The 22,557-nt window shown below is 39.3% G+C and overlaps 1 protein-coding gene across 5 annotated transcripts in view; it reads left to right on the top strand.

Moving 5' to 3' along the window:
* The window catches only part of ARHGEF10 (Rho guanine nucleotide exchange factor 10), a 112,135-nt gene that overhangs the window by 50,087 nt on the left and 39,491 nt on the right, over positions 1–22,557 (top strand). For 4 of the 5 annotated variants that reach the window (XM_039568077.1, XM_039568079.1, XM_039568075.1 and 1 more), the window contains 6 exons: positions 227–406; positions 1,656–1,772; positions 3,555–3,647; positions 5,039–5,209; positions 7,471–7,616; positions 9,018–9,193. In XM_039568077.1, the coding sequence (XP_039424011.1) occupies positions 227–406; positions 1,656–1,772; positions 3,555–3,647; positions 5,039–5,209; positions 7,471–7,616; positions 9,018–9,193 (883 nt within the window). The remainder of the gene's footprint in view (positions 1–226; positions 407–1,655; positions 1,773–3,554; positions 3,648–5,038; positions 5,210–7,470; positions 7,617–9,017; positions 9,194–22,557) is intronic. The other variant, XM_039568078.1, reaches the window with a different exon arrangement.

Raw genomic sequence — 22,557 nt, 5'->3', positions numbered from 1 at the left:
TACCTTAATATCTTTTGCCTTTTAAAATTTTGAATATTTGAAAAAGAATCATTAAAGATCATTAAAGAATCTGTCATATGACTGACACAGATTTTGCTGCAGATGCTTCATGCCAAATGTTCTGTGATTTTGTGTGTGGGTACTGCTGCATAAGTTGGTTTTTCTGCTTGTAGAAGTCCATTTTTTTGTTTGTTTAAATCAGTTTGCTTTTTTCTTTCCCCCACAGCAATATGAGAAGCCCCTTTCAGATATGGAACCAAAATTACTGAGTGAAAGAAAACTTAAAATGGTCTTTTATCGAATTAAGGAAATTCTTCAGTGCCATTCAATGTTTCAGATTGCACTGGCGAGTCGTGTATCTGAGTGGGACTCTGTTGAAATGATCGGTGATGTCTTTGTTGCTTCAGTAAGCAAATGTGTCAGAACAGATAATCTGTTTTTGTTTTAGTCTTGTTTTTCCGTCTCCCTATCTTTCTAACTTAGCTCCTTTATTCCCATATTCTCCAATGCCTGTGGCAACTGTCAGGAGAATGCATGTACTATCCTGATAAGGAAACTGACACCAACACGTGTCTTCCGCTTGGTTGGCAGATGTGAAAGGACTGTGAGCGAAGTTTTCAGGCTTTGATTAATCTTTCAGACATTTAAGTAAACAGTTTATGAGAAATTAGAGATTCACAAACCCACCAAAATGAAGGTGAGACTGAGGCTCAGCATCTCTTAAAAAATGTGTAGTCATACCTAGTAGTGTGCAAGTAGAAGGAAACCACAGTAGGTAATGTCCTGAATTCCTGAGTTTGAACTGAGATGGGGCACTGATAAAGAATATCTGTAAAACACTATCCCATCATTAATGGAAATCCATTCAGTAAAGGACAGAATTAGCTACTGCTTTAAATTAGAGAAAACAAGAACTGGCCTTGGTTGATAGAAAGACATTGTTCGCCTTGAAAGTTTGGCTGGAAAAGGCTGCCGGCCTTCTGGCTTAAGTGCTTTTTTTTGTTGCCACCCAAGTGCTGGAAATCACCCCCTTTTCATGCCTGCTGTAAGAGAACTGGGATCTGATCACAGTTCTCCCAAAATGAAATAGTTACTAAAGATTTGTTGTTTAAAGCAAACCTCTCTTGTTGTGACTGAAGGTTAGGTAGTCTCAGTGAGACCAGCTCTGCAAAAGAGAGGGATAAAATTACCAAGAGGGCAATGGGTAGTGATCTTACCATTCCCATGACTGTTTGCAGGCCACGCAATCTGTCTGCTTTTTTGATAAGTCCTTAATAGCTGAAGTCAGGATGTGAAGGCTGTGGGACTTTGCTGATTCACTTAACCTGGAAGACAGGCAGTGAGATGATCAGGGGATCTCATCTGCCACTTCAAATTGCAGTGGATGCCCTTTGATTGCCCATAGTCCTCAGGTTCTGCCCTAGTGTTCTAGCCAAGATGAAGCAATTTCTGTAAATACATTTCTTGCAATTCACAGCTGTTATATCTTTCTGTTTCTGACCTGTCTTCTGCAGTATTTCTGTATATTCACCACTAGGCCAAGCAAAGCCCTTAGTTCTGAGCAAGGCAAGTCCCTAACAGCCAGAAATCTATATGGCTGTGCTGGTAGAGGTCTTTTGTATTTACAGTTAAGATTTGCCCTTTTTTCTTTTCAGTTTTCTAAATCTATGGTATTGGATGCATACAGTGAATATGTAAACAACTTCAGTACAGCAGTTGGGATTCTCAAGAAATCTTGTGCCACCAAACCTGCCTTTCTAGACTTCTTAAAGGTTAGTTTATTCAATCTTAAAACAGTTGTGCATGTGCTATAAATAAGAAAGTATGAGTTATAAGCTGGGAGGAAACTGGGCTGCTGATACTGTAGATTGTCTCACTGTTTTTGTGGACTTAAGGTCTTTTTTGTGGGTTTGGCACAAAAAGACCCCAGAGGATTCCCTTCCAGTACTGTATTTTTGGCATAGTAACGTGTTGTTAGATCTAGGATGTATTTTGAAGTGCACAGTAGTTTTATTGTTGTTCAAATCAGTTTATTGGTGTTTGCATTACTTTATTTGGCTAACATTAGGATTCTTCCATATCAGGTGAGGTTCAAATAGTAGTTCACCATATGAAGCCACTTTTTAATTTGGAATTTATTTTAATTCTAATTTGTTTATTGTATTGTGAGAAGCAGTACAGCTGGATTTCCATTCCACAACAATTTCCTTGTATCTTGAAGATCATGTTTCTGGCTTAGGGTTGAAATTGGTGATTTTTTTGCAGAATGCATACTGCCCTGTTGCATATGATGCTTGTGATGATGTGTATGGAGATCCTGGCACATGCAGTAGAAGTGCTACGAATCCCTAGGGTTGACAACTTACAGAGGGTACACCGACTCCATTGCAAGGCTTTTGGGCTGTCTGTGACATTGCTGAGAGTCTGAAAGCTCATCTTGTCTCGTTCCCCAAGCATTCTGGATTGAGCTGTGGCTCTCAGAGCTGTCACCCTGTCAGGTCTGCTACAGTGGTCCACAAAGCACTAAAATTGGGTGCCTAGTGCAAATCTTAGGTTGCCTAGAGAAGGGTGGCAGGGGTTTGTCTTCAGATCCTAAAATTAACTAACAACTTCTTGGAATGTGGACAACTCTATGCAGGATGATACTCTGGAAGCCTTAAGCACCATGAAGATCAGACTCTAGTGAACGTGTACTCACATCGTACGTCTACTGTTAAAAGCGTGTTTTTCCAATAGAGACGTAATCCACACCTCTCATCACTGCTTGTCAGTGCCACACTGGTTCTGCTTGCAGAACCACAGCCAAACTCTAATGACAGATGACACTTCTTTACTTTTCCTTTTTTTTGCTCACCAGCAATGAAGATCAGAATTTTCACTACTGCTGTTTGGAAAAAAACAGATGTTTGTGGAGATAGCAACGGGAATAAATTGTTGTGAAGCTGATAGTTGTAGCAATAAATAACAATTTAAGCACAACACCAGTTTAATATAATTTTGATTTGCTTTGTTTTTAATATTGAATATTTCCTCTAACCTTCCTATTTCTGGACATTTCTGGCTTTTTTGCACATGCAAAAGAAAGTTGTCTGGTTTTATCTGCCATTCCTAGTAACTGAAATAAGGGATTCTAACATTTTTCTTTCTGAATATAAATCAACATTTTTTTCCTTAGTTTTTTCTAATAAAGAAGATCAAAAGCTCTGTTCGCATAGGACTGAGATTATGATGTTTTTCTTAGATTTCCTCTTAAAAACCTATAGGTAGGTTTTTAGATTTATAGATGCTGCATTGCTGGTGTGGCTTTAGCCCAGCGGTATTTATTTAAGGAGGAGATTTCAGTTCAGTAACAGGCCATCATTTTAATAGTGATGGGTTTTTTTAAAATATTTAATATTTTTAAATTAAATCTTGATAGTAAATGGAATCTTTACAGTCTTCCTATTATAATTAATGTAAGCAATATAGAAGAAATTTTAGGAAAGGTTTTCCTTTCATTCTGTAACTGGTGGAAATGTGCTCATGGTAGTAAATGTGTCTTTCCTGCATTGCAGCAGTGTCAGGAGTCAAGTCCTGATCGCATTACACTGTATGGTTTAATGATGAAACCTATCCAGCGTTTTCCACAGTTCATCCTACTATTGCAGGTAAATAATGTTTACCAAAGGGAGGCTCCTGCTACATTCTTGCATGGTTTACCTTTGGGATTACATGGTAGCTGTCTTCTGCTAGAGGAGCATGCTGCAGTGGAAGTGACCGCTAGATCATGGGGAAATAAAGAAAAAATTTCAGTGTATTAAACATGCTGATCTCATAGTCTGATTGCAGGGATGGGCAGTTAGGGCATTGCAGGAAAATCGTAGTAAACTAGATTTACTATAGATTACTTGCTAAGAAAGATACCGCTTATAAATAATTTTTTAGTAAAGGTGTAGTTCAAATATGCTACTTGTTCATATCAGTTTGTTAGCTAATAAGACTTCAAAACATGGCTAGGAACTTAGTGGCATTACTTTCCACTTAAGAAAAAACCAAGAGGATTAAATTTGTGCCTTGGATAGTTTAGAAATATACGTGAGATGCAGAACAACAGTACACTCTATGACTACTTGGCTCACAGGACCTGCTTGAGTATGTTGCAGCTTCCTTCAGACCTGCAGCATCTTGTTTCTCTTCCCATGGAAACTGCAGATTTGACAGGGAGTCCTTGGGTCTCATCTCAACAGGTAGTTAAGCTGCAGGAGGAGCACAGTTCCCCAGTATAGACCTGCTCCAGACAAATTTACTCTGTGACTCCTTCCAGACCGCAGCACATTTACCCCAGTAACCACCATGTGCTAGCTGTGTTTGCAGGTGCGCAGAGGAGGACAGCTTTGGGATGCAGGTCTGGGAATTACTGTGGGTAAAGGAGCAGAACTAGTTGTGGGGGAAGCATGTGGTCAGAGTTTTTGAGGGAGTAGGAATGAATGATGAAGTTTATTGTGGCAGGAAGACAGAGTGAATATATAGGGATTTTTAAGTGCTCCGGGAATGGAGACGAGGTATAATTCAAATTGTTCCTTCTGTATGCCTACAAAAGAGAAAGACTTGGAGGAGCTGTTGTGACCTTAATGAAGTAATGTTTCCTACTTTAGGATGAGTATGCTGTCCATGTTTTAACAAGGAATAATAACAGTAATAAGTATAATACAATATTATTATGACAGTATCAGAAAAGTTTCATTTTAAATCATTGTTCACAGATACATACATATTATAGTATAATACTGATTGCCAGATTGTTTCATATTGTCTCTTCTCTGTAATTTTGTTCTTTAAATAAGCTGTATATGGTCCCATTCGGTATATTTTTAAGAATTACTAAGATGTTCAGGAAGGTAAGAAGTGTGTTGTCTGAATATTCATTAGGTGTTTATTGGTCTTATCCTTTAGTAGTACTCAAGTAAAGAATGTAGTTTTAACTGTATATCCTGTAATTTTTGGAACCTGACTTTGAAAGTAAATCTGATTTTTGTTTTGTTTTGTAATTATCCCTCAGGATATGCTGAAGAACACTAATAAAGGGCATCCTGACAGATTACCTCTACAGATGGCTCTTACAGAACTTGAGACACTGGCAGAGAAGTTAAATGAAAGGAAAAGGGATGCAGATCAGCGCTGTGAAATAAAACAAATAGCAAAAGCAATGAATGAACGTTACCTGAACAAGGTAAGGAAAGTAGGAAGGCATAATGGAAATGGAAGAGTCAGTTTCTGGGCCTTGAGCAATCTCTACCACAGAAACCAAAGAGACACCTATATTGTTTGTTTTTCTGTAGAGCTCAACCACATGGGGTCATTCTAGTGGTAAATGTGAGATGTCACCCACCTCTGGGACTGAACAGGCTCATCAGTTAAACCACTGTGTGCTGGAATGGGCAACACACTGAACTAGCCTCAGCAGTGTTGGTGTTCTGTGGCAGCGTAGGAAATAATAATATGTAGTAAAGTCCCATGCACATTTTCTGCATGGAAAAATTCAGCTTTTAATTTATCCTAGAAGTAAGGAATTACTTCTGTGTAAAGAAAGGGACCACGTCCTCATACAGCAGTGCTTCCAACTATAAAGCATTTCAAGATGTGCTATTGAATGGGTCCAACATATTCCTTGTTTTAAGGAAAATCCCAGTCTATTTCATTCATATATTTGCATTGCACAATAGAAATTTCTAAAAAGAATTGTAAAAGACATTCAGTAAGAAGGAAGGAACAATCTTTTTTATTTGAGTTTATTAGTAGCTATCTGAACTGTGGATATATGTGTGCTTGTTTTATTTGTATCATAAATGATTCCTTCTTTTCCATGAAGTGGGGTATAAATGCTTCAATTACTGCTTCTGTGAAGTTACAGGTTATTATCCTGTGAACTCTTTCTGAGATAAAGTAATGGGGATGCGCTGAAGGAATGGGGGTTTTTTGGTTATGCATAAAAGCATAGCTTTTAGGAAAGCAATAATCAACCAGAACATGCTTGTTTTAAGCTATTTACCAAGAATGTATTGTCATACTGGAACAGTATTTCCATTCCAAGTGCATCAGAAGATGGATTCAGACATTTTACTTTCATTTCTAGTTGTCATAGTCCTGCTTCTTGAAGCAGCTACTAATCATCTGCAAATAGTTCCAAGACACAGAATGCGCTCTTGAAGAGGTGGCCCAGGTTACCTTTTGTCAGTTGATATTGACTGTAAGATTTTGTGTGTTATGCAGTGGGGCATTTATTGATATATACATGGGTAGTCACTCCAAATCTCACAGGGTCCTTCAGGCCTTGTGTGTTAATATCACAGAATCAGCTGAGTTGGAAAGGACCCATCAGGATCACTGAGTCTGACTCCTGTCTCTGCACAGGGTCACCCCCAAGAGTCACACAAAGTGCCTGAGAGTATTGTCCAAATGCTTCTTGAGCTCTGTCAGACTTAGGGCTTTGACCACTACTCTGGGGGGCCTGTTCCAGTGCCCAGCCACCCTCTGGGTGAAGAACCCTCCCCTCACAAGGAAGTTGTAAAGTGCAGTGAGGTCCCCCCTCAGTCTCCTCTTCTCCAGACTGAACAGACCAAGTGACTTCAGTCACTCGTCATACGGCTTCTCCTCAAGGCCCTTCACCATCCTTGAGGACCTCCTTTGGACATTCTCTAATAGCTTAATATCTTTCTTACATTGTGGCACCCAAAACTGCACACAATATTCAGGTGAGGACAGTGCAGAGCAGAGTGGGACAATCCCCTCCTTTGCCTGGGTGGCGATGCTGTGCCTGATGCCCCCCAGAACATGGTTGGCCCTCCTGGGCCTGTATATTTGCATATACAGTTTTGGAACAATGCCAGCCAGGGTGAAATAGGTGGTGAAGGAGGTGTGTTTGACATGTAAGGGATTAGTTCACGCTTGCACAGTGCTGATCATCAGCCCTTGAAGGCAAATGTCACGAGCAATTTACATGCTATGAATCTCTTGGACATGTCATCTTCTCCACAGTCTGTGGCACCCTGCCATCTGTGCTCCTCAGCTGTGTGAGCCAGGGCGGCAGAGCAGTCTGAGCACACTTTTTCCTCACATTCCGGCCTCCCACTCTGGGCAGCTGGAATTATGTGTAGGTCTTCAGTGGACTATGAAAGAAGGGACAAGGGAAGGAAATCACAGAAATTGTGGGAAGTATCATTTTTTTCGCCAAGAAACCTTTATCAGTATGGAAGATTCCCAGAGCAACTGTGGTCTGCATTAAGATGCAAAGCCCCTTCAGTCTACGTTGATGACAGCAAAAGTTACTGTTTCTCTAAATGAAAAGCAGACTAATAAAGATTCCCTTGGCAAATCCACCTGCAATCACTTGTGCTAGGATGGCAAGTAATAAACCATTGTTTTTGTTTTTTGTGCTCCCGCTGTTGGATGTACAGTGTATAATATACAGTGCTGATTGTTTTCAAAATCCAGCTACTCAGCAGCGGAAACAGATACCTCATACGGACTGATGATATGGTTGAGACCGTTTATAACGACAAAGGAGAAATTATCAAAACCAAAGAACGGCGACTTTTCATGTTAAATGATGTGCTGATGTGTGCAACAGTAAATATTCGGTAAGATTTAATTTATATTTTTTAGATGATCATTTGAACTTCAGCTGGAAAAAAGTGACACTTTTTGAATTGCCTTTGTATTGTTGTATTTACGGTGGCTAATGATTTCTAGGAGTAGTCATAATAAATGGATAACTAACTTTGTTATAGTCCTCTGAATTGCTGGCTGGTATTTGGAAGTTTTAGAGTAAATTTGTAAGAAAATTGTAGCAGTTGGAGATTACAGATAGAAGTGCTCTGTAGTGTCTAGTTATTGCTGTGTATTAGTGCTTAGTGGAATACAGGCATGTCAGGGTAAGACTTTTTTCTCTTCTTCCTTAAATTCAGACTGTAACACACAGAGATTTGTAACTTGACACAATTCGTAAATTAAATCCCACCCTCTGCAAAATGAACAACCCTCAACAAATATACAAAACAAAACCTATAAAGTTAATGCAGGTTGCCAGAACAAACCTGGAAGCGGCTAAAAAAGTTCCACGTGGGGAAGGGTTGTTATCTCTGAGACCAAGCATTGAAAGATTAAAGGTGAATTGCTTTGAAAAAAGCATTTTTTCAAAGCTCCTTCTGTGCTTTTGTTGGCTGTAATTATTAATGTTACTAAATGTCTGTGTACGCCAAGGTTGTGTTCACATTCATATGTTGCTTGTGTCATAAATTGCTTTATGTGATGGTACATTCTGACAAAGAAAATGTGGATCATTAAAATCTTCCAAGAACAGCTTTTCTTAAGCATAATGTGAGTTGATATCTTAATTCATTACTGAAGTATGAATCCTGTACATGTATTTCTAAGTGTGTGATTGCTTGGTCTCATGTTAGTGACTGAGAAGTACCATGTAATGTTCAGAAGATGAACAAGCTCATGTCAATTATCCTGTGATCCTTGCCTTTACAAATTCTTTAGTTTCTTAGTGACACTTGGATATTGTTTTTAACTATTCATATTTGATCTTCTTTCATACCAGTAAAGTCTTGGACTTTCTGTACTTGTACTTGAAGCAGCAAAGTGCAGTCTGCTTTTGTTTTCCATGTGGAGAGTTTATGACCATGCCAAGTGTCTGACCCTGTGAGGGTCATGTCCTCTGTAAAAGGCTGTATCTTTTGCAAGCCATAGAAAATTCATCTGCAACTAGTGGTCCCTAGGCACCTGGGATGTTTGAGTTTGCAAAAGATGGATATTTTTACAGATGACAGGTCTTTCTTCGCATACAGTCTAGATGACCAGCATGAGCTGCTGGCCTAACTCTGAAGTCACAAAAGTCAGCCCGGTGCATGTATTTCTTTCAAGTTGTGCACTGTACTCAAGCTGATAAACAGCAGATTTTAGAAGCTAAAATAATAAATAGCATGCCATGAAACACAGTTGCTTGTTGCAATAATAATTTGTGCATCTTCCAGCTCTTCCTATGAAAGCAGTGGCACCATGACAACTGGCCAGAGGTATTTATTGAAGTGGAGCGTACCGCTGGGACAAGTGGACGTCATAGAGTATGGCAGCAGTGAGGGCCAAGGAGAGAACTGCAGGTTCCCACCCCAGCACTCTGCTGAAAATGTCATCATTAACTCTAAGCCAAGTAAGTGACAGGAGTTACTGACTTTTACAGACTACTTTGTTAAAATCCATATTTGAAATTCAATGGGCTACTGAAAACAGGAAAGCATTTTGTGCATGAAGATTTCTGTAACATGAAGAGTAGTAGAGCCTCTTTCTTTGGAAACTGAGAATGCAAAAAGTGACAGCCAGGCTTCTGCCTTGTGACATGAATTACTTGTATTTGTCATAGTTTAGAATTTTATGCATGAATGAGTAAAGAGTTCTAAAGCATGAGAGGGTGCAGACGTGCAAAAAGGTGGGTTTGGTGTGGTGCGCCAGTGGTCCCGTGGTAGCTGGTTCTGCCTATGTTCTTCATCCCATAGTTAAAGCAAGGAAGTTTCTCTCAACAAAGATGACCAAGCCACCCTGTTGCTGTGATTAAGACTCTGGACACAAGTGGTTATTGCAGGGTAGAATTTACTCACTTCTCTCAAGCCCGTGGTATCTTGTCCTTCAAACTAGTGCTTCAGAAAAAAACCTTAATGAAAGTTTTCAAAACAATATGTTAATAGGTAATTTCCTCCTAGCCTCTCTCCAAAAATGACCTCAAGATCTGAAGTTTGCAAATTCTTCTATGCTAGTTAATCCCCCCTACAAGTCTGCCAACTGCCCTCAAGAGATGTATGAAGTTTAAGACTTTACTTGTTAGCTAGACTTTCACATGTAAGGAGTTCTTTTTATATCCTATTTTTTGCCTAAATATTGTAATATTAAATGCACTTAATATCTCTAGATTGTAATTTGATTCCTATTCATGGATTATAATTCACATGGATTTCAGTGCTAGCTCTAGGCATTATTTCACACTACATTTATTTAATAGTGCACCCTTGGCTTCATGAATTTTCCCACAGTTGTGCTGTAAGGAGGCATAAATGCTACACCATCAGAGTGCAGCATTTACTACCCGCTGTAGTCTCCAGGATGGTTCTTGTCAGGTCTTTTTACTCCTCCCTTTGTAAATAGCTACAGAAAATTTTACAGACAGTTATGCCTTTATTTCAAGGATGACTTAATTCTTGTAACTCCTTTTAAGCATTAATGGACTACTTAGAGAATGAGATTAAGGCCTTTATATTATAACTTACCAGATGCTGTATGCATAACCCTGAGAGGACTATATAAAGAAGTGTATTTCTTAGAATTGGGGATCCCTTTTGTAGGTAAGTGTGGGAGGAACAGATGGTTGAATATTCCTATTATGATTTTGTGCAGCAGTTTCACAGCTGATAAGACCAAATCCTTGCATGTCAGTAAGGTCAGATGGGGAAGAAAAGCATGAGGGGAGAAACAAAAACTCCTGACGAAACAGTCCTGTAGAACTTACTTGAACCTCCTGGCTTTTGAGGTTTTTCAGCTTCATCATGTTTGGTGACAATATCACGCACAAAAAAAGAAATTACTTTGTACATCATTTGTAAATCAACCTTCAGGTTAAATGGTACTCAACAGGTAAAATGTGAGCTGAACTAATCTTTCTCTTTGTAAGCTCTGTTATATTAATTCAGTCTTTTAATAAAAAGGATCAAAAGATAAGAAATAAAAAGGATTTGAAGCATATACTGAAAAAACCTCCCTCAGGTTTAATCAAACCTTTCTGCCAAATGATCCAACTAAATTAAATATAAACAATAATGAAAGAGGAACAGCATAGCCTTGCTTTTTGCATATACTACTGTGTTTGCTCTAGCTGTTACTCTGGATGCAGAATTGTTTGAACTGGCCCTTATGGACAAGTTTGAATACACACCTAATTGTGTTAGCTGTTCTGTAGAGTTGTCTCCTTAGTTTCAGTTTAAGTTGTCTGCTAAAGATTACAGAAGCTCAGAAAGTACAGCCTTCCTGCAGAAGGGAAGTCTGGTAAGACTGGGTACTGGTTCAGTGCTGCTTTTTATTTGCACCCACAAAGTTGCTGCATTTTATAGTTGGTGACATGGTCTTTAATATGGTAGTATCACTTCATTGGTGAAACTACTGGGTGTTTACTACAAGTTGCAAATTACTAACAGAGAAATACTGTCTACTCTGCTTGAAACTTCATATCTTTGCAGTCATCATAAATTTATGTCTCCCTCTATTTTCAAAATATACCATGAAATTCCAATGGCCTCACAGTATGTGGTATTAATAAAATCTTGTGGTCAAGAACAGTTTGGAATGTTGCAGGCAAAATCCTGAGACATAAAACCATTTCTCAGACCTGATTTTCAGCTTACACATCCAATTTGTGTGTACTGAAGATAACAGAATAATGGTGATTCTGTGTAAAATCATGAAGTAGTAGAGGGATTACCTCTTGCATTTCTGGAAGACTGAGGAAAGCTGGTTTGTATCTGCCACATGCCAGGTTGAATACGTGATTCCTGTAAGGTTGGTATTCTGACATTACTGCTGTGATTAGCAAGGATTCTTGATGGATTCAGGTTGTGTTCTTGTGAGGATTATGGGTTATTAGTTACATTTCCCTTATCATGGCACTTTTTTCTCTACCAAAACCTTTTCTGTGAGGAGGTAGCTGTCACAATTGTATCTTGCTGTTTATTATTGACTAAATGCAATTGGTGCTTCCAGTTTTCTGTGACATTGCAAGAAAAGGCAGTATAGATTAAAGATGCAAACTTTACTTTGGGTGCTGAATTAATAGCTGAATTTGAATTAATCTTGTACAGTCTGTAATATGCAGCTGAAAGGTTGAAAAGTTTTATGAGTATGTATAAATCAAAAGCATGCTTTAGTACTGTTCTAAGATGAAAAGCAAGGGCTTTGTGAACTTGGTTTTCACTTGGCAAAATCATCAATGGGCAGTTTTCTACCCCATTGAGCTTTGTATAGCAGTCTTTTGTCTCTGAATTCTGGAGAACACATTTTAGGGGCTATTAAGTTTGTGTCTTTTTTTTTGTTTTAAGCCCTTTTTATTTTGATTGGAGAAACTGTGTGGCCTGAGGGTGTGTGGGGGAAAGCAGGAAAGTTTTCCTAGAGTGTATTCTGCTATACTGCCCCATCTTTGATGTGCTCTTGTCTTGTTCTGTTGTTGTCCCCTAGCACCAACAGTAGACTGAATTCTTTTAGTTATGAACATGAAGAAGGATTGAAGTCTCAGCTGTTTGGCAGAGTCCTTTATTTCTATGATTCTAATATTGTTTCCTAGTGGAGTGCAATTACCACTTGTGTTTGCTTCCTGCAGTAATAACCACTAAATGTTTCACATTCTCAGTCTTCAGGAAAAACCAGCATGTTTGTCAGGTCGCTTTTCTCTCAGCAAATTAGTCAAAGTCCTGTTTTATGTGTTAGAGTTGGTCTTGCTTGAAGGTCTGTATGACTCTGGCATCCCAAATGGACAGTTTTTGTGGAAGCAGTTAGTTATGTGTGCCAAAAGTGTGAAGTGTTAATTTTCTTCTGTAGAACTGTTGGCAGAAAAAGATGAGATAGAGTTTTTTCCCTAGTAAATCCATGTACTGTTTCTGGTAGGCTATTGCTGTTCTCTTCAGCCCAGTTAGTCCATGTGCAGAAGAAGCACAGATACATTCTGTGTAGTATAGAAAAGTTGAATTAATATAAGAACAGGGGAATATTTTCAGTGTGAACAGAAAGTTGTATATTCTTGGTTTTGATTTACTTGTGTAAGAAACCTGTGTACTTGTGTAAGAAATTCACCTCCCTCACCTGGCTGGTGATGCTGTGCCTGATGCCCCCCAGGACACGGTTGGCCCTCCTGGCTGCCAGGGTAGTGCTGACCTGTACTAAACTTGCCATTGACCAGGATCCCCAGATGTCTTTCTGTGTTGCTGCTCACCAGTGTCTCTGCTCAGTCTGTCTGTACACACAGGGATGCCCTGTCCCAGGAGCAGAATCCAGCACTTGCCCTTGTTAAGCTTCCTGTGGTTGGCGATTGCCCAGCCCTGTAATTTGTCAAGGTTTTCTCTGCAGGGTCTCTCTGCCTTCAAGGGAGTTGACAGCTCATCCCAATTTAGTGTCATTGGCAAAGTTATTTAGTATTCCTTGAAGTCATTTATGAAGACACTGAAGAGAACTGAGCCTAAAATGGGCCCCCCGGAAACCGCACTAATGACAGGTCAGCAGTCTGATGTCACCAACCTATTCACTATAAATAACCCTTTGTGCCTGACCTGTGAGCCAGTTTACCTGTGTTTATCCAGCTGTGTGCCAGACATTTTGTCCAGAAGGATCCTGTGAGAGGCCTCGGATCAGTAGCTTTAGTGAAATCCACATTTACATCAACTTCCCCTGATCAACTACCTGGGTTACTTTGTTGTAAAAGGAAATTAAGTTTCTTAAACAGGACTTTAACTTCATGAACTTGTTCTGGCTGGGACCAATGACTGTGTTGTCTTTCAGGTCTTTTTCACTAGCTCCAGAATAACCCTTGTAACTTTACAAGACACTGAAGTGAGACTGACAGGCATGTAGCTACCACAGTCATCCTTCTTGCCTTGGGACAATGTTTGCCACCTTCCAATTGACTGGGACCTCTTCAGATTCCCAGTTGGACTGAATATGTGGAAAGAGGGCATCAAGAAAGTAAAATGTACTTTTACGATGAAAAAGACGATGGGTGAAAGCACAGTGAATACATCTTGCTTTTAATATGTCATATTGATGAAATATTATAAATATACTTTCCAAAAATATAAAAAGTATAGTCAAAGGCAAATTTGTAACTTCTTACCAAAAATGTTCAGTATTTCCCCTCTAGAAGAATCAGAAGTCAACTTTGCCTTGCAAGTCATCCATGCGTAGATAAAATCACTGTGAATATGTGTATTTCACTGCCTTTTAAATGGGACTATAGGAACAAAAGTCAAATATACTGGCCAGAGTTTCAGTTTCTCATACTTCTGGCACATGTTATGAGTTTGCAGCACTTTATGCAAATTGTTGATGGGTTGTAAATTGTGGTTTGTGCTGAGGCAAATGCCAGTTTGGTGCCACAGCAACAGCAGCCACCCCCAGTTGCCTGTTCTTGGGTCCCCAAGAATGAAAAGGGTGAGTGAGAAGTTTTTCACAGCGCTTTTGTTTAACAAGACCAGACTAGAGAGACTCTAGAACCAAAGGGAGAGGGCTAAGCATCCCGCCATGTTTGGGTGGGAAACCAGCACCTGTCAGCAGTGCTGTGCTCTGATCAGGTTGATTAGGAGACACAGATAGTATGGACAGTTACTTAAGCAAAGAAACATCAGTTTGAGCCATATGTCTAAAGGCTGAAAGGGAAAATGAGCCAAACCCATCTGTACTGTACTGTACTGTACCCATCCATGCTGTGATGAGCATCAAAGAGAACAGTGAAGTCAAAAATCAGGCTAGTATTCTTATGGCTGTATTTTAGTGTTCTTTCTTTCTTTCACAGGTTTACAGTTTGTAACTGAGAGCAAAGCTCAGCACTGCTAAGCCATGGCTGCTCCCCTTTCTCATTCAGACTTTCGGGGATACATTTGTACTCTGTTTCCACTTGTTCCAATTGTGTTCTTGATCTCTGTGGGATTTGTTTACTGTCAAATATAGTAGTGACATGATGCTGAAGTGCAGAAATGATTCCTCTAAGTTTTCTTCTGCTTGATGCAGTCACTTTGTGTAGGCCTCTGAGTGTTGCCAGGGAAACAGGGAGGGGTGTTTGATGGGTTACAGTGTGCACTTGTTTCTGTCAACATCTTGCTCATTGAAACAGCAGCTCTTCTCAAAATCAGAGATAGTGCTCTGTGAGAGCCATTGCCATTAGAGCTGGTTTTTTTCCTGGTTTGTCTAATGAGAAATACAGAATTGGGGAAGAAAAAACCAGTCACATTTATGATCCCTCTAAGGCTCAGCAATTGTATAATACAATGTCCAGAGTAACCAAAAACTAATATTAAGTAGCATATCAACTCCAGCACTGGTGATAAAATTTTAGAAAGAATGATGTGGAATGACTTGCTAATTGAACTAGCTTTCATCTCTGTGGAATATATAAAGATTAATAATGTAAGTCTTTATTTTAAAGGTATTGAAGACAATACTGTGCACTAAAGGAGATGCAATATGTTCATAAATGTAAACTGTCACTGATATATGTGAAAAAAAGACCAAAGATTGTAAATAAATCTAATGCCAAAAAGCCTGTTCATCTGAGCAAATGGGGTGGCATTAAATAGTTCACTTTGTTAAGCGGATATAAGTTTCTATCTAGTGGATTAGGCAAGGATAAATTTAGGTGTTACATGTTTGTCTCACCCATGCAGGATGAGATTATTCTCTTTGCCATTTGTATTTTTTATAGTCGTTATAGGGTTTGTTATCCACTTCCTATAAACCTTCTGTGTTGCCAGGGGTCTCATCCACGTCATGGCACAGAGTCATAAAATCAATAGAAACCAAGCTGGTGTGTATGAAAGAGGGAGGTGAGCTCCTCACAGTGCCATTTCCACATGAATTGTTATAGTCTGGTGGGAGCTCCAGTGTAAACCTTTGGCAGCTCGGCCAGTTTACAACTGCTGCAGACCTATCTTGGAATCCCTGCAGTACTTTCATTGTTTAAATGCCTTCACACATGTACTTTCATTGGCTGTTTGTATCAGTGTTTCTGCACCCAGTTCCTCTTTTGCCCTTTGTACCTGTGCAGATGCATCCCAGATGTCCTGTATGACCCCTCTCCTTCCTTAGGAGGGCAGGGGCTTCCAGGTCCATGCTGTCCTCAGCCTTTCCCTTTGGGCCTTGTGAGAGAAATGGCCATGGCACTTCTTTTCTTTGACTCTAAAGTCTTTGTTAACGGCATTTTTTCTTGCTCATGGGAACAGAGGCAGGAACTGCAGTCAGTACATAGTCCAGGAAGACTCCTGACCATTGTCTCAGCTAGTGTGACACTGGGGAGCCAGGCTGTGGGGTCCACGCTGAGTGTATCAGGGCTCTGGTGTTTCTCCCTCATGTTCCCTACTGCTTTAATCTCTGACACAGTACAGCTGCTTCTGTCAGCAGGAAAAATATTTATGGCCTTTTATATCTGAAATGCCTGTGCAGTCAGGATTAGCTGGAGCTTAATATAATCTTGAAGCCATACTCTCAGTGTATGAACTACTTCTCACTGTCTCAGAGGCTTTACATTTCCTTTATGGTTTTGCATAATTTTGCATAATTTTATTCACAAATGGTATAGCACTATGAATTCAATACCTTACTCACTACTTGCAGATGCAAGCTGTTGATTTTATCTTCTTATTCCTCAAGATGTATGAATAAGCAGTTTTGTGGTTAGATGGTAGTTTTCGTGCAACCTGCTTCTTTGGTGTTCAGATCTGGTACAATGAGCAAGACAGGTCTCAGCATTCATGTAATTGCCAGTTGAGAGAAAGGTATTGGCAACTGGCAGGGAGGTAAAGCATGTTAAAAATACTTTGTTAGAGTTGAGACTTGTGAGGTTTGTTTTCCAGCTCTACTCTGTGTACTGGGTGTCATATGGTATTTGGTTCTTCTGTGATTAGGACCTGAAGAACTCCCCTGTCTTGCTGGCAGTGAGAATAGTTAATTTATTACATTAGTTTCAGAGACTCAGATTATCAGTTTCAATAATTAAGAACATAAATTATGTTTAGGTGCTTACATGATTAAAGTATGATTAGACTGAACATTGTCATTTCATGTTTATGATAATGCTCTTCATGGTAATTGGCAATGGTGGGTCCTGACTGTATTGGTAATCAGCCTTGCTTACGCCATGTCTGAATTGAACAGTTTGCATTTTAGTAATCTCAAGGGGTTTATTGCTTATCACATAATATGATGCGTGTGCTTGTGCTGCTTCTTTCTGTGCTAGGTTACTAAGCCTAAGTTAGGGTTATACTGCAAAGACACGTGCGAGCAGCTGCTCAGCTTTTCATTGATGGCTGCCAACTAAACTCTTGTTCTCTGACATCATTCCTGACTTCCCATTTGCTTAAATTTCTAGACCTGAAGACTGATGCCACTCAAAAACTTGTGTAGTTTGGGCCTGAGAGTGTGGTGTAATCTCAGGAGATCTACAGTTGAGTTATGGTGGTGTTGCAGTACGGATACTGTAACACGATGTATTAAACCAGGAGGCCCATAGAAAGAAATATATATGGACAGATCCTTGGTAGATGTTTCAGAGATGTTTATTTCTCCAGCCCCATGGCCGGGGCTCTGCCGAGGAACTGAGGCAATCCCGGGACCCGAGGGTCCCTGCCCGTGCAGGGAAACACAAAACAACCAGTGGGAACGAGGCTGAGCAGGGGCAGGGAAACCCCATCTCTGTCTCCTCAGGGCCCCTCTCCCAGGGCTCCATGGCAGGGGGAGGAGACCCTGACATGGTGGCTCAGATATTTTTGGTGCATGTAACTGTGGAGATCATGAGTTGGATTTAGTGTGAAAGAGCAAACCGGGGGAGGGCAGAAAGTCTGCTTTTCTGTGAGGAACTTTAAATTGACCCGTGGACTTGATTAGGTCATAAGCCGGGATTTTGGATTCATAGGATGACTTTTTTTGTATTACTATTTTAGTCAAATTCCAGTTGGCTGTTCAAATGCTCTTGAAAAGGAGAAACAAGAAAACCAAATCTGCCCACATATTGCTCTGATGCGTCTATGGAAACAGGAGCAGCATGAGTGAGCACGTGAAAAGATAGAAATATGAGGAGGGTGGTGCTGTGGGGGCTGTCAGGGACTTTGCTTACATAACACAATGTGCAGGAAGTTGGTAGTTCAGTGTCTAAAAACAAAACCTCATCTGCTTTGTTACTGGCTTAAACAATCATACAAAATTTCCAGGAAGGATGTATATCAGAGGTATGGATGTGCCTCTTGTGTATAACTGATGCTTGAATGTGTCAATTTCTGTGCAAGAAGAGGTTTTGGTACAGAAGGGGACCCTCATCACCAGCCTTCTAGCAAAAGCTAGGTGTTCTGGGACAAGGGAGTTTGCAAAAGGAAAGGAAATGGTACTTAAATACGTAACATCAGTATCAACTGCTAAATTAATTACAGTGTTTCTAGTATTTCCAGTATTCATAATCTTTTTGCCAACTCTTTTTATTAGTTGCTGAAATAGATAGCTTGAGTATAATAATGGCACATAAAGATTTCTTTTTCTGTTTATACTGAGAAAAGTATTTCCACTAGACCTGTCAAAAGAGAATGTTTGTTCACTATTTGATAAGTTCTTTTCCACCAAGCAGCTGTGAAGCATTGGTGTGTTTTATGTACCAGTGTATCTATAGGAGCAGGATTCCTCAACTGCAGTAATTGAATCTTGGGCCTTATGAATGGTTTCTGGTTTTCCTTCTTTATATTAATTATCAAGGTCTGCAGTGAACAGGAAACTATTTTACTTCAGGTGCAGCATTGTCTCTCACAGTCTCCATTCTCGTCCTTTCTAAAGGTGGGCATTATAAATAAAGCACTGGGATGCTGTCTGCCTATTATTACTTGACAGAAGAAAATCACTGAAAGTTTTCTAGGACAATCTAAGCCAAATGTAAAGAATTGAACAGTTCTGTCTATACCTAAATGGTTTTAAATATATTACTGCTGCATCATCATAGTTTAATGTAAGTAGGTTAACAATCTCATGATATCTGCCCAGTTATTATGAACTGATCAAGAATTCATCTAGTATCATGATGCTTTGCTTTCCAGAACATTGTACAAGCTACTCAGGTTTAAATGTAGTTGAAATTTTGTGTAAGGACCTGGATTTTTATTATTTTTATTTTTTTTATTTTTTTTATTTTTTTTATTTTTTTTTATTATTATTATTTGTTCCAAGTGTGTAATCCTATACAAGTACCAGTTTGTTATGCCTTCCTCAGACGCAGCAGCTTTTAAAGTTACCTCCCACATATGTAACTTCTTCCCCCATCCCAGGTGATCTTTATGCTCTAGATGAGGATTGAAACTTTTCCAAATCTCTTCCTTTCATAACACGTGACATTTCAGTGTGCTGCCTGGATGCACACAGATGGCTCAGTGGGAGGAAGCAATACAAATGTACTCAGCCTCAAAGACCAGATTGCAAATGGCAAGGCAAATTTTGGGTATACCAACCTTTCAGAGTGGTCTTCAAATCTGGCATGTTCTTGGAGCATATCATTAATTTCGTGTTACCCCCCCATAACACTGGAATTGTAGTCAGGAAAAGAGCTTTTCTCAGTTGTGGTTTTTGCATGTGAGCATTCATGTTCTTCCATTTTGTGTAAACTAGTCTGACTTCAGGGCTCTGTTTCTCTCAGAAGCAAAGTAATCTTCATAAGGACCTTGAATTTTCATGATGCATCAGTTTTCACTTCATTTCAATATAGCTTTTCTGAAAGCAATTTATATTGATGTATTATGGTTTTGATCTATGTGGAGAAAAGGTCATTTCTATGATCATACTCAAGGCAGATGTTGTCAATATAAGTTACTTTGCAGTAAAAGAGGCACCCAGCAATCTGCCTATTAACAGTATTTCGTTTCAACATGATGGACAAAACAGAAATGTTTGCAAAAATAGTTGCAATATTAGGAGTATATTAATTGAGGCTTTTATTTCATTTGTGTGACATTTGGATTTATGTAGTATTACTTGAAGAAAATCCTTCTAATTGATAATAAACAGGAGTTTAGTATGGGAAGGGACCAGCTGAGCCATTATGTTTGCTTGCCCAGCAATAGATTTTTAAATTAAGGGTGATTGCATCTACTCTGTCTTGTTTAGTAGCATAAATCTGTGATAAAATAGTAATTCACAAATGGGAATCAGAACACACAGGAAGAGCTAGTAGAAAATGTCTACAGGTAACAAATCACCATGGATAAGAAATGTGTCCCTTTGTAATTCATAGAAAGGAAGAATAGGGTGTGATCAGTTCAGGGTTATAATAACCAATATGCTTGAAGTGCCCATGAAAATTGAAAATTTAGGGGACCCAGATGGACAACAATCCCAAAGGTGCAGCTGCTGTGCCAGCATCTATTAATGCAGCTGCTGCTGTGCAGGCAGAGAGAGCTGTGGCTGCTGGCTGTGCTCCCCAGCAATTCAGCCTTCTGCCAGAGGTGGGAATCCTCCCCCTCTGGCAGAAGCACTGGCACAAGCACACAGACACCTATCTTGCATGTGTATATTTATTCACAACCTTCCAAATTCTACTTTTGCCTGAACCAAGTTAAACGGACTTTAACCACACCCAGGGAGTTTCCTGCAGGCTTTGAAAATGCCTGGGTATAAATCGGTTAAAATTGCTTCTGTTTCAATTATAAAAATTGCTTCAAACCAGGCAAAACTGATGAATTTGGTGCTGAGAGTAACACTGGGAAACAAGCAGGCAAAATTAATGTTTAGTATTATACTCAAATGTATCTTGGCCTAAGAAGAAATTGTCACAGAAAGCAGAATCTTGTCCACAATTTTACTTAGCAGCAAAATAAATTTAAACTTTAACCTCCTTTCTTCCCAAGTTGTGGTTTTGCTTTCTTTTTTAACTTTGAGTGTATTTCATTTTAATGCTGAGCAAGGAATTGGGTATTTTGCATGAATTACTGGTTGTTGGCAGTAAACCTGCCTGTTGCAGGGAGGCATGAATTCCTCTGGTAAAATCTTAGCAACAAAGGAGTTGATGAAAAAAAATTTTTGCTAGCTTACATGTGGCCAAGATTTCACCCTTGATCTGTAGGTGGAATGCAAAAAAGTTGCCTTTGAAGCCACATATGTGGTTATTGGTTACAGCATGCTGCCTTCTCTCCTGCCCAGGCACACTGTAGCACGTAGGATGTGTAGAGCTGGGGAGAGCCTTCTGTAAAACAATGAAGGTTTTTTTTCCCCATAGGAAAAATAAGTTGGTTTCGAGCTTGATAATTAGCAAGAGTGTCTTAGAAATGAGAAGGGAATGGCTTTATCATTTGTGAAACATTTCACAGTACAAAGGAAGCCGACCATGTATCTGCTTTGGAGTGAAGCCAAGAGTTTTTCAGTGCACTCTCTATGGATAAAAGAAAGAGTGAACACTCACCCCAAAATAGCCAGCAATTGAATGGTCAGGGAACATGTGTGGGCTGAAGCAGGCAGTCTGTGGCTGTGAGATGGGAAACATCTGATGAACAGAGTAGTGTTCTCCCCCACCTCCTCCACTCAAGAAAAACCTTCCATCAGATGATTCTCAGGATCAACTGGTAGTCAATGTTTGGTTAACCACTGAGAAGCCAATTCTACTTTAAATGACATTGTGAGTAACCCTTACAGGACCCAGTTCAGAGATGAAGTTGCTATAACTTGTAACTCATTATCCAGACACAATCCAAGTGATCAGTTTTTGGAGAACTCACTCCTGATGAATCTACATCATTATTGATCTCTGAAGCCTTATTTTTCTGTGTCAGTTTGTGCCCACTAAGGACCTCCATGAAAGACTGATATTAGTCATGCCTATTGATCTAGTTCTTGACTATTAAAATTTCTTCTTAAATTGGCTGTTTCTCTTTTCTAGAACATCAGAGGATGGAAGCAGGCTCTCATTAATTATTTACTGTTTTGATTTTGTGCTTCCTTTCCTGTACTAAGAATGTGGTCTTTTAATGAATGAGCCTAAAATTACTTTTGTTTGGTTTTTCTGTGTGACAGCCTTTCAGATGCCAGGTTAGTTTATTTGCTTGACGTTCATATTGCATCCTTTCTATCTTGACTTATTAATAGCTTATAAAATATGCATGATGCAGACAAAAGAGACTCAGGTGACAATTACTGAATGAAATTCAAGATTTATGCCTTATTACCAAGGCTGGAACAAAGATATTTGTAAGATTATTTGAAGCTTCAAGAAGAGGATTATCAGGCATGGTGGATATATATATACTGCACAGGGCAAGTCCATCTGTGTAAGCAGTTAAAGCTTGCTTTATGGCCTCAGTTGAAGACTATGGCATAAAGTCCTGCAGCATCTTGGAGTTGCCTGGATGCTGATTGTTTTATGTTGCATTAATGTCTCTTCTTCAAACAGTAATAAACAAAATGTCTGGTAACTGTCTTTATCAAGCTACAAAGAGTGACCCTGGCTTTTATAATTTAGGAATAATATAAACTGCTTGGGTGAAAATATCCATCCTGTACAAGGGAAGCCTCACAGACTTTCAGCTTTTCACAGCCTGATTGTTGTAAATTTTCTCTTGGTTCAAACCCACAAAAATGTTTGTAGTAATTTTTTCAGGGCAGCTGTTTGTTTGTTTAGTAATGGAGTTTATAAATGACAGGTGACTGGACTTCTGCTAAAAACTCAACTAATCAAACAATTATTTCTGTTCAGTCTAAATTTTTTTTTTTGCAGAAGCTATCTTTTTGCTAGAGAAATTTGGAGCAAGAATGATATAATTT

Source organism: Corvus cornix, chromosome 3 (assembly GCF_000738735.6).
Source record: "Corvus cornix cornix isolate S_Up_H32 chromosome 3, ASM73873v5, whole genome shotgun sequence".
NCBI lineage: Eukaryota > Metazoa > Chordata > Aves > Passeriformes > Corvidae > Corvus > Corvus cornix.
This window is presented reverse-complemented; position numbering and strand designations above follow the sequence as displayed.